The sequence below is a fragment of the Zychaea mexicana genome (genome assembly GCF_025766255.1).
Source record: "Zychaea mexicana strain RSA 1403 chromosome Unknown BDB00scaffold_8, whole genome shotgun sequence".
Lineage (NCBI taxonomy): Eukaryota > Fungi > Mucoromycota > Mucoromycetes > Mucorales > Lichtheimiaceae > Zychaea > Zychaea mexicana.
Window position 1 is genome coordinate 610357 of NW_026516671.1, and position 15864 is coordinate 626220.

The 15864-nt window shown below is 45.8% G+C and overlaps 4 protein-coding genes across 4 annotated transcripts; 1 reads left to right on the forward strand and 3 right to left on the reverse strand.

The window, feature by feature from the left end:
• Positions 1-157: 157 nt before the first annotated feature.
• Positions 158-1187, reverse strand: BDB00DRAFT_803824 (uncharacterized protein; the record flags this gene model as incomplete). The annotated part of the gene is made up of 3 exons (XM_053122057.1): positions 794-1187; positions 330-666; positions 158-244 (listed from the first exon to the last, which is right to left on the reverse strand). Exons 1-3 carry the CDS (start codon positions 1033-1035, stop codon positions 158-160), a joined length of 666 nt encoding a protein of 221 aa, XP_052983991.1. The 5' UTR covers positions 1036-1187.
• Positions 1188-2142: 955 nt separating this feature from the next.
• On the reverse strand, positions 2143-5426 carry BDB00DRAFT_803828 (Piwi domain-containing protein). Its single transcript, XM_053122058.1, has 5 exons — positions 5079-5426; positions 4767-4914; positions 4458-4610; positions 3543-4336; positions 2143-3454 (listed from the first exon to the last, which is right to left on the reverse strand). Exons 1-5 carry the CDS (start codon positions 5379-5381, stop codon positions 2321-2323), a joined length of 2532 nt encoding a protein of 843 aa, XP_052983992.1. The 5' UTR covers positions 5382-5426; the 3' UTR covers positions 2143-2320.
• A 1446-nt stretch (positions 5427-6872) lies between these two features.
• Positions 6873-11143, reverse strand: BDB00DRAFT_919049 (uncharacterized protein; the record flags this gene model as incomplete). Its single annotated transcript, XM_053128734.1, has 6 exons — positions 6873-7386; positions 7456-9112; positions 9194-9848; positions 9932-10162; positions 10284-10865; positions 11084-11143. 6 exons carry the CDS (start codon positions 11141-11143, stop codon positions 6960-6962), a joined length of 3612 nt encoding a protein of 1203 aa, XP_052983993.1. The 3' UTR covers positions 6873-6959.
• A 1459-nt stretch (positions 11144-12602) lies between these two features.
• BDB00DRAFT_784647 (uncharacterized protein) lies at positions 12603-15381 on the forward strand (the record flags this gene model as incomplete). The annotated part of the gene is made up of 8 exons (XM_053120477.1): positions 12603-12849; positions 13015-13230; positions 13260-13469; positions 13581-13623; positions 13832-13965; positions 14690-14699; positions 14771-14850; positions 15359-15381. 8 exons carry the CDS (start codon positions 12603-12605, stop codon positions 15379-15381), a joined length of 963 nt encoding a protein of 320 aa, XP_052983994.1.
• Positions 15382-15864: the final 483 nt, after the last annotated feature.

Sequence of the window (15864 nt, forward strand, 5' to 3'; positions counted from 1 at the left end):
CGGTCTACTTATAATCTGCGCGCACTTCCTTTTGATCCGGGCTTGCTCTCTACAATCATACAAGAGCCGTACATGTTGCAGGTAGATGGGGAAAAAGTGTGGATGTTTTTATTTATTTACATATACAATGTTGAAAGTCCTCCTTTCTTTTTCTTTTTTAGATCTTCTGCATGGCAGCAACATCGACGGACTGGACGTAGTCCTCGAGATCGCAGATGGCATCAGTCAAGTCATCCATGGCAACCTAATTACGAGCAATTATTTAGTTATCATCTCCTTCGCAACGCATCACACTAAAAGAAAGGAAAGGAGTGTCTAAGAAAATTTACCTTGTCATCCTCAACAACACAGTTGATCTGGAGCTTCTTGATACCGTAACCAACGGGGACGTGCTGGAAACCACCCCACAACAAACCGTCCATCTTGATATCACGGACAGCCTTGGTCATCTCATCAACATCAGTCTCATCATCCCAGGGCTTGACATCCAAGGTGACGGTGGTCTTGGCAAGAGGCTTGGGCTTAGCAGCCTTCTTGGCCTGGTATTCAGCGAGGCGCTGAGCCTTGATCTTCTCGGCTTCCTCATCAACTTCTTCGTCGTCAGAGCCGAAAAGGTCCATATCGTCTTCGTCCTCATCGGCAGCAGCGGCAGGAGCAGCAGCAGTCCTACAAAGTTAAATTCGGGTCAGTTTCTTGATAACTACTGAATACACGTAGCACACACGCATTCGCACATTTGCATATGACAAACGAGAACGGGCAGGTAAAATATATACATAGGAAGATACATTACTTAGCAGTGAGACCCTGGACGGCGGCAATGTGGTTGTACCATCTGGCCAAGTGGGGGTACTGGGCAGCAGCGGGGCCTTCGGACAGAGCCTCAAAGACAGCCTTGTCAGCATCCGAAACCTCGACTCTATTATGTAAGATTGGATTGATAGATGGACAAAAAGAGAAAAACGCAATGTGTCGTCGATATAATGAGTCATGGCACGTCATTTTATATAAGAAAGAAAGTGTACGTAGACGCATTCAGGAGATGAGCTGGTAAATTTACCCCTTGATGTAGGAGACGTTCTCAAGGTAACCGTCAAGGACCTTGAAAGCCAACTTGTTCTCGAGCGTGAAGGACATAATGTGGGATATAAGAAAAGAGAGAGAGAGAGAGAGAGAAAAGAAATTTCGGGACGCTGGGGATCGATACTAAGAAAAAAAAAAGAATTTTTTTACAGCCCAGCAGCCACACGCAGAGCTTGCCACTGGCCACATGCAAAGCAACACTATTCAGGGCTCGAGAGGGCAGCATGGGCTACCGCAGCAGCAGTGAGTAACAAGAAACAAGAGTTACATGACAGGATGCACATGAATCACTGTATTCTCCTTGCTAGCATTGCCCACACGTAAAAGTCAAAGGACTTGACACAAGTAAGGAATGATTAATGATCTGGTACATGTGGCTTAGTTTTTCTGTAGTTTGGAAGGCCGGCAAGTATTATGCCGTTCTCGAATCATCCCCCATTCTCTCTAATGCCAGCAGCAGCAGCGGAGGAGCGACAGTTTTCAAGATCTCTCTTTTTACAATCAATCGTCTCCACCTCACTGTCAACACGATCGACATAGACAGCCATGGGCAAAAGTGCGAAATTCTATAAACGACCGAGCCGAAAGGAGAAGGAATCAAAAACATTGTCCAAACAGGCGGAATCAGGTGTTTCGAAAAAGACAAAGCAGCAGGATACAAAGATGAAAGAAGTATCGGTGGCAGCAGCAGCGGTTGCAGCAGTGAAGCCAACAGCGGCAACAATGGATGTGGACACTCCGATGAAGAAAGAAAAGAAAAAGAAGCAGGACGAGCTTCCGGATTACGTCGACTTGTTTTCTGGAAAGAAGACATACAAGCGAGTTCCTGGCAAACGCAAGTAGTTAACCTCACGTCAACCCACTACTCCCCCACTGTAAATTTACCGCATTTCAAAGCATACTACTCTTCTCTGTTTCTGTAACAACAACAACAACCACATACTACTATATCAATATATGCATCATCGTCACTGCAAACAAATAAAAAACCAAATCTGTCAACAGTATCTGTACTTGATAACTACGACCCTCACTGTCTGTAAAAGAAGAGACCGATGATTCATTGCAGCAAAGGGGTAAAAACATCTTGATATTTTTATTTATTTTTAAAAGGAAATAAAACATTTGAGAAAAAGAAAGTACGGTGCAAATGTATGTGTTATGTGTTATGCAGACGCCAGTGGTTTTTTTTGAGTCGACGAGACAGACAGGCAGTGAGAATACGGATGAGCACTTTTTACATGTAGTACATGACCTTCTGGAGTTCAGGCTTGACCATAGCGAACGAGGCCATCTGCTCATCAGGGTTCATCGACTCCGAAGTGGCATCAGTGTCGGACCAGTTCTCGCCACGACGATGGAAGCGAGCACGAGCAGCGACCAAATCGGCATAGTAAGCAGCAGGCACAATTGAGACAGCACGCGTGGCACGGCCATAGATGTAGCATAGTCGGTAGGTGAGTTCCTGAAGCGTGTCTGCGGAGAAGTTGTTGTCATCGTGGAGGACGTGGTAGTGCGTGGGCCGCGAGGTGCCCTGCAGACCGGCGTGCGATTGCAAGTAAAAGTCAAACTCGAAGGGATGGACAATAGAAGAGTCAACAACGGTACCAGGCTGGCAGTTACCACTGCGATCGGCATCACGGGGTTCCATGGGGAAGAAGCGGGCGTGGTGACGCTTCTGCACAACGACAAAGGTGAGTGTGGGGTTGTACGACTTGTCAAGCGAAGTACAGGCGTTCTTGATATCCTTGACTTCCTTGGCCACAACTTCGTTGAACTGGCCCTCGGAGACACCGTCACGGTAGAAGAGAATACGTTCGGGCTTCTGGCCACAGGACTGGTAGAAGCTCTTGAGGAGTTCCTTGACCATGCTGCCCAAGTCAGCAATGATTTCGGTACGGTTGGCCTGTACACGGATGGCACTGGCGTAACGCGAGGCACGAGCATCCATCGAGGCTGTGACAGCAGCGACGGAAGGACGGTTCATGTCGCCAGGCGAAGGATGAGTGACGTCGGCACCCAAGATAATGGTGGGACGGGCCGAGATGAAGGGGATCTGAGGAGGCGACAAGAACAAGTTCATGCCACCCAACTTCATGTTGACCTTCAAGCAGACGTTGGCGCAGTACTGCTTCTTGGCGTCGGCAATGTGCTTGGACTGGACACACTGAGTAGGGATGCCAATGACCGTGTCAGAGATACGCTTGATCTCGGCATAGAGCGGCACACCCGTGTTGGGCAGGATACAGAAGATCAGCTGCGGGTTGGCCTTGGCAGCGTTACCAGCATTCAACCACGCTTCCTTGAGGGTACGGTCAATGTTGCCCTGGGGATCAGCGTTGGTGATTGGGGGCTGACGGTTGATGACGTTCTACAAACAAGTAACACAAACAAAATTTAGGCTTTCACTTCTTTCACTTTCCTAAATAAGGATACGTGTTTCGGAAAAAGAGACTTACCAAACCGGTGTCAATGAAGGTCTGACACAACTCGCGGACGAAGCGCTGGATGGCAGGAGGAGGCACCTGGGCAGCAAAGTTGACGACGGACCAGGAGCCGAGGACGGCACCCTGGGCGAGCTTCTTGCCACGCAAGTTCCATGCGCCACCCTGGGGAGCAAAGGTGCTGTCGGGACCAGCCTGAGCGTACGAGATCTGAGGTGTCGGGAGGACACGGGCGTTGATGACGGCCATCTCGGGCTTGACAGTCATGCCGCACTGCTGGAGATACGGGTTGTTGCGGTACTGCAGCAAGTCAAGACCCTGCTTGATCTTGTTAGCACGGACTTGGGGCTTCTGGCAGGTGAACTTGATCATGTCGGCGGTCTGCTTCTCGTTAAGCTTCTTGGTCAGACGCTGGCCTTGGGCAAGCTCACAGACTTCCATGGGCAAGAAGATGTCGCGCTTGACAACAACGCAGGGCAGGAAGGGGAAGGACAGACGCATGTTGTACTGCTTGGCAAAGTACTGGGCGACAGTCATTTCGTTGCCATCCTGGTCCTTGAAGTTGGTGCGGTCAGCAGGGCTGGGGGTGAGCTTGGTGACCTTGTAACGGCGTTTGTTTTCGCCACGGTGAGTGACAAGGATCTTGAGGCCCTTGAGCTGCTTCTCGAGCTTCTTGACATCGCGGTCAGAGATACCACGACGCAACTCATCGATGGAACGGCGGCCAAGGTACTTGACAACAAGGTCGGGAAGACGGCCGGCTTCGTGGAAAGCAGTGGCACTGACGTCCAAGTTGATGTACATCTTGCCTATTTAGAGAAAACGCGTGTTTTGATGAGTTGAGTTTTTATTCATTGTGCGACCACAGGTGTACGCGTAATGCAAAGGGCGAGAATAACAACAGCAGTAGTGCTGGTTTCTGTAACTTACCGACACCAGGACGGGCCGACTGGTAGTAACCTTGCCAGACTTCGGCACCACCGGGAAGAGGGCGCCTCTCAGCGGGGGTGAAGAACGAGCGGCCAACGGTGGCGTGCATGGTGCTGGGCACATGACGGATAAGGATATCCAAAAACATGACGGCTACAAGATACAAAATGTCAGAGCACAAATTTGTGAGTGCGTGTGTGAGTGTGTGTGACTTTCTATCAAATGTTGTGATTTACGCCTTGTAACTTGCCGCAGTAGTTACAAGCCATTCATTCAACAACAAAGAAGAAAAAAGAAAAATACACGTACCCGTCAAACAGTTGTTAGAGGCGCGGGTTTGTCCGTTCAAGAAGCGGTTGAGTTCTTCCATGTTGATCTCACCAGCCTTCTTGATACGAATGGTGAACTCACCACCACCAGCACGCTTGGACTGGGCCTCAGCATCGTTCAACTGGACCTATTGCCGTGATCAAATCAAGCAAAGAGGGAGGGATAGGGGTTACGGAATAATAATGAAAAAAGGAACGTGGTCGGTTAGAGAAGTGGGTGATAAAAGCAGCCGCTATTGATATTTTTTACAACTCTTGTAAACCACACCAAGCACAGTCAAAATATACATACCTCGAAAGCCTTGGCGGCTTCCTCACCAAGAGGCAAAGCCTTGGGAGAAAAGGCGTTCTTACGGCCGTCAAACACAGCCTTGATGCCCTTGAGGACACCCTGGCCGTCTTGATCTTCAAAGGCCTTCCAGACCTTGCGGTACAATGCTGGGGGAGCGCTTGGTGGATCAATGGTCACATCATAATGATGAATGTTTCCAGTGGGGAATGAGGTAACTTCAAAGAAGTTGGAGCGGACGCGAGTGGGTTTACCGACGGAGCAAACACCGGGGCGCTTGACAAAATCAGTCAATTGCAAAGACATTTGAATGGGGGTGTTGGACTCTGTGTGTGTGTGTGTGTGTGGGAAGCGGGTTGGAAAGAAAAAACGGAGAGATTGAGAGGGATAGGATTTTCTATCCGCGAATGATATTAAAGCATACGTCACCAAAAAGATTTTACTGGTTCGCTGTTGGGTGCCCATTCTAACACCGATAAGCGTCCATTGGTTTAAAGCCAAAGAGGAGGGGAAGGTGGGGGCTATCTCTTCAATGCTATGCTATGTTTAGACAATGGTGATTATCGTCTTTCCCATCATGCCATCAGAACGGCAAAGGGGGTAAAGCGCTATTGATGAGTACTGGGTGCACTTTACACCATGAAAATATACTTCCTTGGTGGATAATAATCATGCGTTTCAGGATTGTTTCAGATCTTTTCAAGTGGAAAGAACAACGAAACCTGTTCTACTGATAGTGTATACAGTACGTTATGACAATGAGAATGACCGTTACTACTACTACTACTACTACTACTTATACACTACTCTATTAGTGGGGATTCTGTTTTAGACGAGAAAACCTTGATTTCAAAAAGGTCGCGTCGCTTCATGGTAACTGAATTCCCCAGAAGCATCTTTATCTAATCCCCGTCACCATAAGCGAGACCTATTGTTGTGATGCACACGCTATCGTAGTAAAGAGTACCAGAGCCCTTCGATCGCTGATGGGTGATGGATCACTATTATTTATTATTGTGCCGATAGGATAGTACTGACTCGCTCATTATCATTCGCTTATCTATCTTTTGGCGGCTTGTGATTAAATGATAGCAATAGTTAGGTGCCGTCATCGCTTGGTGCACTCGCTACTGTGTTATGAATCGTAGGTGATGTAACACGCCAGCACGGCAAGTAGCATATGGCCTTGCCAAGCTACGTACTCGATCGCTGTATAGAAATGCAGACATTGCACATAATTGATAACAAGAAACTTGGCTGCTCCTTTATTTGTCCGGAACCTCATTAATGATATGCTGTTAATTACATGCATTTGTTTGCTTTTTCCCATACTCCTGCCTACTATGAGTACATACAGTGCTATAATTATAATCAATCCCCTTTGGTTTCGAGTCTAAAAGATACATCAGCGATAATTTAAAAAACGCGTTCGCAAAGAGGAAAAAAAAGTTGACAGATTGCACAGGACACATGACTTTATTACACACACAGCTCGTACAGGCGTTGCTGGCTGTGGCGCAGTGACCCGTCGTGAGATCCGATTCAAAATGCAAGTAACACACGCAGAAAAGAGCTGAATGAACAAGGAGAAGAAATGAGACAAAGAAGGAGTGATTTTTATATTGATCTATCATGTTCCTTAACAGGACGTCGCTTGAGCATCTTTGACTCGCAGACTTGCAGCAACGATATGGATCGATGGATACACCACGATTCTTGGACGCGTTAGTCTCTGTAGGTGGTAAATGAACTTTATTACTGATTTGTTTTCTTTGTGTAACACGCTGAAACGAAATCATCAAAGTTGGCTGTCACTGTCCTTCTTCAACGTCTTATTATACACAAGACAATGGATATATTATTATAAGCATCAGGAGAGTAGGGCTAGAAATTCCGTGCCATCCATGCCCCTTTTTCAGACGGTGTCCTCGTTGTCGTCGTCGACGTTGCTAGTGGTTCATGGTGCTGTCGTGGCACCGCATGCCAAGCTAAACGTTCATCCACATCATCATCACGAGGAGGAATTGCTGGTGGACGGGACACCGTGTCGACATGATAGACGGGTGCTGTATGCGAGAAGAACAGCTCGTCAGGAACAAGCCTGATAAGAGCACCGACAGGTAACGACATGACGCCAATCAAGATACACACGCCCCACAGCTTTGCGTTCAATGGAACCGTCTGTAAGGCTGAGCCACCACATTCGACAATGACAAACTGGCCAAGTAGAGTCACGACAAAGATCAACACAAAGAACTTGTTTTTCGTGATGCCTTTGACTACGTTGAATCGATTATCAATCCGTCGTGAGCTGCAGTAAAATAGTTTTAGAGCTCTTGTACCATATTAGTTGGCGGCAGTGTGACAGAAATAGACTTACTTGACTTCATTAAAGATCTGACAGAATACAAAGGCCGTAAAAACCACCGTTTCCAACGTAGCCGTGTCCAAATGAAGCAGGTCGGTGTACATGAGCGATAGAATGACCGTGATTTGATAGATGCTCTGACCACAAATCATTTTCCACATGGGCGCATGGATGAGTGGCGCAGTGCGTGCTTCGGGTAGTCGTTCGAGCAGCTGTGGTGTAGGCGGATCAGTTGCCAATGCCAACGCCGCAAACGTATCCATGATTAAATTCACCCACAGCAACTGGACCGCTGTCAGCACTGACTTGCTCTCAACGACAGCCGAGACCAATGTCAGCACCACAGCAGTGATATTGACTGTCAACTGGAACTGCAAGAACTTCTTGACCGAGTCGTTGACACAACGGCCCCATGAAATGGCGCGCACAATGCTTGCGAAATTGTCGTCCATTAGAATAATCGACGAGGCTTCCTTGGCCACCTCGGTGCCTAGTCCCATCGAGAACCCAACGTCGGCTGCTTTGAGTGCTGGACCGTCGTTTGTACCGTCGCCTGTCACCGCTACAGTTTCGCCTAATTCTCGGAGACTTTGCACCAAAATCCGTTTGTCTTCTGGACTCGAGCGTGCGAGTACTTGCAGATCCGGAAGTATGTGTTGTCGCTCGGCGTGTGTCAGTTGACGGAACGTGGGCCCGTCCATGGTCTTTCCGCCCGGTGTATAAATACCGCATTGTCGGGCAATGCTTTTGGCCGTCAGCATGTTGTCGCCCGTCACCATACGCACACAGACACCAGCGCGCTGACATGCTGCAACGGCTGATTTGACACCGGGTCGTAAAGGGTCTTCAATCCCTACAATACCAAGTAACGTCAAGTCGCCTGCACTCAGAATATCTTCGAGCTTCTGCTGCTGTGGTGGCCATGTGTCGAAATCACGATAACAAAATGCAAGTGTCCGAAGACATCGTGTAGCATAGCTGGAAATGATTTTGGCCATGCGTGCACGGTTGGCATCGGTCATGGTCCGGGTCTCAATAGCATAACTGTTGCCATTCATAATCCCATCAAATCGCTCATACGACTGTGCGTGCATGGACACAATGCTGGAGCAGCAACCCAACAACATTTCGGATGCGCCCTTGACGTGCAATCGATAGATGATTTTCTCCTTTTTCGTGTACTCGTCCAAGACCGGGATGCGGATCACAGTCGCCATGGCCTTGCGAGCTGAGTTAAAGGAGTAGACATGTTCAACAGCCCAGCAGGTGCGCAAGAGCTCAAAGGGTTCGCATTGCATGTAATCTTGCGCGAAATGAAGGGTCGCTGTTTCGGTCTTGTTGCCCATCAATGTCTTTTCACCGGCTGCATTGGTGCTCATGTACACGGTCGAGTTTAGCGCCATGGCTTGGTTGATAAAGTTGCGTACAGGGAGTGGGATTTTGTACCGGATGGATGTGAGATCGATCAAGTCACCGCGCGATGCTGGTGGGTCCCGCAGGAATCGAAAGGATGAGCCAAATGTGCCAGCGACGACAGCCATGGTGTTTTGTGTCAAGGTGCCGGTCTTGTCTGAGCAGATTGTGGTTGCGTTTCCCATTGTTTCACAAGCGGCCAGGACGCGTACCAAGTTGTTATCTTTAAGCATTCGCTGCGTGGCATATGCCAGTGCTATTATGTTTCAGAAATGCAAAGTCATAGGTTAGACAATGACTCTTTTCCATTTATCTTTTCATCCGCTAGATTATTTACCAAGTGTCACAGCAAGCGGCAATCCTTCAGGTACAGCCACCACAACCACTGTCACCGCTGTGATCAAGATGTGCATGATTTGTGACACCACCACCGACGCCGTCACCGAAGGCGATTCATTGGACGAATACGAGACGACACAGCGGACCAACAAGATGATGAACACAACGCCAGCAGCAGAAACACCAAACTTTGCGATATTGCCTGCCAGGACATTGAGCTTCTGCTGTAGTGGGGTTTGTTCATCAGGTGTGCGCATGGCTAGCATTGTCTTTCCGTGGCACGAATGAACACCAACCGAGGTTACTAGATAGGTGCCTTCGCCTTCAATAACCTTGGATCCAGAAATAAGAAACGGATCGGGACAAGCGTCGTGCAAGTCCATCAATAAATTGTCATTGCTGTTGCCAGACGATGATGACACCAATGTATTGGATGACGGAGGCTTTCCTCCACCCCATGCAAGACATTCTTGAAGACGGGCCTTACGCACAGCATCGGATTCGCCAGTAGTTGCAGATTCGTCGCACTTGACGTTACTTCCCTGGATAAACACGCCATCGGCTGCAATAATGTCGCCAGGAACAAGTCGAACCACGTCGCCAACTTGAATATCGTAGACGGATATGAGCTGAACATTACCGGATCGAATGACCTAAACAAAGTATCTATGTCAGGTATGTATCATATACTGTATTTCAACTGTCTTAAAAAGTAACACAAAATCCTCTGTTTTACGTCAATATGTCTGTGTTCTTTTTGCGCATTGAGTCGTCGAAACTGCTTTTCCTTTTGTAAATCATTGATGCTGCCTACAAGAACAACGAGAATAATGGCAAACAAAATTGCCATGCCTTCGACCCATTTAACGCCAGGTATCCGGTTGCCACTGCTATCGTATTCAACCGTCGTTAAGTCTTCATAAATGCCGACCGTTAACGAGATGACTGCTGCGACTATCAGTAAGATCTGAGTTGTATGATATCTATGTAAGTGCTGCTGTCTTTCCATGTCCCCCACGCTCCGCCCGCTTTTCGTTCGGTTTGTAAAGTCTCCTTATTTGCGTCTATAATTAACTATTTTCTTTTACCAGAGTTTTATCTTGAAGCGATGTCCATATTAAACGCAGCAAGCTCTTGTGCTGAACACAAGGTAGCACATTTCTGCCAAACACGGCTTTGCGTTGATGATGCGTTGCTATGCTGTCGTTGCCATCAACGTCATGGTTCTGGTAAAGATTATTTACGTCGTATGCCACCATATCCTCGTCTAGAATATCACTTTCATCATCATCATCGTCGTCGTCGCTACTTGTTGTGCTTTTATTACACGACGATGCTGCTGTTACGAGGTCGTTCAGAGTAATCGTTCGCAATAGATATCGCTCATCGTCAGGTAATCCTTGCATGATATCCGAATGTAGACCTTTTGCCATGCCAAGTACACCGCCCACATCATTCAGATATTTGAGATCGCGTTTTTCGACCACGGCGCCTAATTGATCTGCACTGAATGCAAATGGGTTTTTTGGATCATAATGGGCGGCTCGTATCATGTCGATGGATGAATAGTAGTACATGGTCGAAATACCCGCCTCTCCTTCTTCATCAACAGCAGGATTGTTGGGTTCGAAGTAGGGTGGTGGTGGTGGTGGTGGTGAAGGCGATGGATACTGATGATTACTGTTGTTGTTGTTCATATTACACGGATTAGAGGAGGGACGAAGTCGAAGCCAGCTTGACAACTTGTAAAGGAAAAGGAATGGTCGGGGAGCTGGGGTTTGTAGAGTAATAAAAAAGAAAGGAATGGAGGTGAAGAAGAAGGAAAAGAAAGGAATGGGACGAGTGACTACAGCGAAGGAAAGAAAGAAAGAAAGAGTAGAATACTAACCCTGGAAAGCAATAAAAACACAGAAAACAGAACGAGCGCGAGACGTTTAGGGAGGGCCATAACGATGTGTCTCTTCTGTTACTTTGGGCAGCAGAAAGAATTACTGCCGTCTGCAAAGTTCAATTGACAGATCAGAAGAGCAGTAATTGTTAGATGTAAGCAATAATCATCATTACCAAGTATATAAAGTGCACTCGTGTTACGAGACCTGCTGTGTACCCCCTTTTTCCTTTGCCTCCCCTGAATTTTGATCATCTCTTCAATTGCCACTTTATATAGTTCCAACTCCATCATTTTTACTCATTTAAACCTCTCTAAAGAACGGGCAGTATTAATACAGTAGCTGGGCCTATGTACTATCCTAAAGTGAAATCTAATGAGCGCATACATGTTCATTGGCATGAGCCCGAAGACCACAGATGTAAACGGAAGAACGAATACGACTCAATTTAAGAATTTAAGAAAAAGAGCGAGAACGGGGAGACTAAGAGAAGCAAAACTTGCTACTGAAGCAGGTTGATTGCTGCTGGTTATGATTTTTGAAACTCTCTTCATAAAGTAGCGCGCCCGGGCATCTGAAAGGATGTAAGGGTACGTGAAATACCATCATAATGTCGCAACGGTTTGTTAATCTATCAAAACAATACGCGCATGGAGTTGGTATCAAAGTATTACCGTATGTGTAGTACTAGTAGCCCTGGCGACAAGAGGAATGACTTGTGATTGTGTGGAAAAGCTCATGTCTGGGAAAGCATGAAACATCGATTTTTTTTAATTAGTGTCTATCATATCATATGTTATTAGATCCATGGATCTGTAGCTGTTTCTTTTATTATGCTTTCTCTTTTGCCGTGGCAGTGTTCTTGCTGCTTGGAAGGAGTTGAGAAAGAATTTCAGGACATAGAGAAAGGGTACAAAAAGACAAAAGTATCGTGAAAGAAACAAGGAGACAACCAATGCAAAAGTTGGATGGCCATTAATCAGAACATTTGAAGACAAGGAACTATGATGCGTCAAGGATTAAACAGCATAACTTGAGAAGGAGCTCCTCTCATTGCTACTCTCTTTTTGAAAAGAGCTAACAGCATGTGATTATGATGTTGCTAAATGCTGATATGTATATGATATCTTGTAAACTGGGCTGTAAGGGAACGGGCTCCAAAAGTAGTGATGATGCAGATGTTATTATTCGTAATAAATGTACAGTATATAAAAAAGACACACGAGTAATGACAAGGGAGAAACCGGACAAGAACAAAGTTAAGTGTTAGAAAAAACCTCGGGTGGTGTAGAAGTACATAGTAATGATGAATCAAGTGAATGATAAGTTGAGTGAGCAAAAAGTGATTGATCTGCTGTTACGGATGGATGGATTGCATTCCAAGGGTTTGTTCTAGCATTATAAATACCAAGCTTCATTATTACAGATTGAATCCTGGATATCTGTTTACTGTTCAATCACTATGTACTATTTTTAATTTTACACATACACGTACGAACACACACACACACACACAAAATGCATCTATTGAAATCAATCTTGCCTGTAGCTGCCTCGGCAATGCAATCTGTGTTTCGCTGGTTCGCCGGTTTTCTTTCCTCCCCCTCCAATTCCTCCACCGACTCCTCCTCCTCCATCGGCACCACCAAGGACGACGACCACAACCAGGACGCTTTTGAGCTCGCTACTGATGATCTAGCATTGGACTTGAGCGCGGCTGTCTCGGTTGTGCAGGCGGCAGCATCGTTGGATTACCAAGCTCATGGTCCAAACAGCACTTCTGAGTAGCCAATGCTAATCTCTGGGCTCTCAAGAAAACATGCTGTATCTTGCAAAGATATCTATAGTCGGCCACGTTCTTTCTTGTGTAACAACCTTCGTTATTGTTATTATTATGTATATGTTTATTAATTCCTGTAAGATTTTTTAGAGCTTGAATCGAAAGGAAATAGAGACAGCCCAGAAGACGACGAAGATGAAGGATATCTCTTTTCTAAACAACAATACGGAGATGAGGATGAAGAAGATAGCGACGATGATCAAATCATGATCGTAAGTGACAGCGAAGAAGAGGGCGATGAAGACACACCAAGCATTATCATGGTCACCGATCATGAGGAAGAAGAACAAAGGTTTACTGCACGGAGTATGATTTCGACGACACTGGTAGCATAGATAGCTATGTTACGGCAAACGAGACACCATTCGCGAAACACGTTGATACAAAACGCATTGATATCGTCAATGAGTTACCACTTGAATGGCACCTCACCAAGTTACAAGAGGAGTACGGGCTAGCACCAGGTGCCATCCATCTTGATGGGGAAGTCGAGAAGCATTCAATCCACTTTCCGCTAGAAAGCAACTCGCTGTATTCAAAGGAAGGTATTAAAAGAGTCTCTTCTTCTAATGTGTGTGGGGTTTTCTGTTCGCAACCACTTTTTCTCTCTTCGCTCTTTCAGAGAGACGGGTACTTGCTATAATTACGATTGAAAGGTTCTCGAATGCCATCATACATATTACCATCGCTCCAAACAAGGTTCGTTTTGACCACTACAGGCACATTGGGATAAGTCTATATCTCTATAAAAGCTGCCGATGCCCTGGTAAGGATGGACTGTTGCTACGAGTAGGACGGACCACAGTTTGCGGAACGTATAAGAAATTACACCAGATCATCGAGCCTCTCGGTCTCGCCACAGGTTCAAAGCTCATTGCACCAATAGTGGACCTCCATATCACCGTAGCTGGTACACGTGTCAAGAAGCATGCGAGCGCTTGATCTCTGCTGTTGAAAGCGCAGCCAGACAATTTGAAGCAGCTTTGGACAAGCGACTGTTCGTGGGTCGACTGAACAGTTTATATAACTGTAACAGACACTGTAAGTCTGACGCCCTTGTTTTACTTCTCCATCTATAAGAATTGGCTATTAATCTTTGATCGACTAACACTGGTACTATGTATATGCAGACCTGGGGCTGGCATTCAAGGAAAATAGCCCATAGCATATTGCCCAATGTAAGCAACATTTGATTCAACAAGCTGCCTTGGTTTATATACTTTTCTTTATGAGACTATAGGAAGGTCTGTGCATTGCCGTGGGCAGGCTGGGCTACATATATGTAACTAGTTTTCCATTGCGAACGTATTTTGAGCGCACAGCATGGAAATTATTTACGCATCGTTTGGAAGATATCAATGCAGTTGATGCTGTGAAAGTACTGTATGCGCATATCATATAGTTGCAGGATTTACAAAATTGACAGTACTATTATTTGTTGAGAGTATGGTTCAAGGTTGCGCGCACCATATAAAGTAGGAATATGTAAGAACACTTGGTTAAATCGTCGATTGGATTGGGAATAGTGGAACTCCACTTTCGCTCCGTAAAAGTGCACAGCAGCAATTGTACAGTAACTTGTCATCTGCCTGCTAGAAAAGATAGTTCTATGCATGGCTCATCATCGTTTCCAAAGCAGTCAAACATAACGTTTGTTCGTTATTTCATTCACATAGTCTTTTATCCATTTAGTTAATTATAGGCGCTCACAGCGATAGCGGCTTTGGCTGTGTAAAATAATGCCATTTAATATCTTATTACACAGTTATCCCATAGTGAGTACGGAGCACATATTTCCGGGCGTTCTTGACAGCGTAGGTTGCTCAATTGCTAATTTTTAAATTAGCCTAAGTTTGTACATTTTATACGGTGGCGGAGGTGTGATATTTGCCTCCTGCGGATCCAAAGGAGGCTTATGGCGACCAGGTAAGTAGAGCTTTGTCAGGCTGAGTGGATGGTGAGAGCCAGTGGTGTATCGATCTGTTGGGGCCATTAAAATTCACAGTGGCCGTCCTAGTGAACTTTGCACCGCGTTCCCTGCTTCTCTCATCCCATCTTTTACTCTTCTAGATCTGCCTTCTGCAAAACTTCAACCTCTGATTGCTCTCGCTTTGGGTCAATTCTATAATGAGCGATATTTTGGGGAGCTGAAGCATCGCACCCAACAGCACTACATCTGTCATAGTGAACATACCGAATTTTTTGAATGGACTTTACTACATGATATTTTCATACAAAGTTATCTGCTCTCTTAAAAGCATACTATATCCTGACTCCTTTGCTTCCTATAAACGACACCAACACGCGTCGGTTGCCACTGTATGCTCACCGAACTGCTGTTTACTGAATTAAACGCCCTATACTTATCTCACCCCTTTTTCACAGACATGACCGAACCGATTAGGTGAACTCAATTGAACGGTTGTTTGCGCAGATTTAAAAAAGGATCTCCGTTGAAGCCCATCGAAATATTTCTGACTGTCAAAAGAAGGCGATACACTACTTTCAAGTTATGTATGCCATGAGGTGCCAGTACAAAGCCAAAAGCCATCCAGTGCAACCTGGATATAATACATTTGTCAAATCACTACTCTTTTCCTCACCATACTCCATGTATGACAGCAAATTCAATAGGAATAAATCGGGAGGTGGCGTGTCGTTGATATAATGTACTTTGTTTAACAACACCAGCTGCTGTAAAAACGACATCATTACTAAACAGTAATAATGGGTAGAAGTCGTTTGTATAGTATTAAGAAACCATGCAAGTTGTTGTAGTAGGGTAGTACATACTATAATAATGAAAAAGCACGTTATATTATGAAGATGCCACTGCACGTATTCTACCTATACAACAACTATCGTTGATCAAATGATGTTAATATATGCCGCATATGCAATATTTTTCAAAAAACGCCATTTTTCATCAACACACTGCGT

Bases quoted from the DNA above. Each gene is read 5' to 3' on its own strand.
- BDB00DRAFT_803828 (XM_053122058.1), bottom strand. From the start codon at position 5,381: ATGTCTTTGCAATTGACTGATTTTGTCAAGCGCCCCGGTGTTTGCTCC. The intron at 4,611-4,766 runs GTACGTGTATTT...TGTATCTTGTAG, and splicing joins CTCTAACAACTGTTTGACGG to CCGTCATGTTTTTGGATATC. The intron at 3,455-3,542 runs GTAAGTCTCTTT...ACTTGTTTGTAG, and splicing joins CCTTCATTGACACCGGTTTG to AACGTCATCAACCGTCAGCC.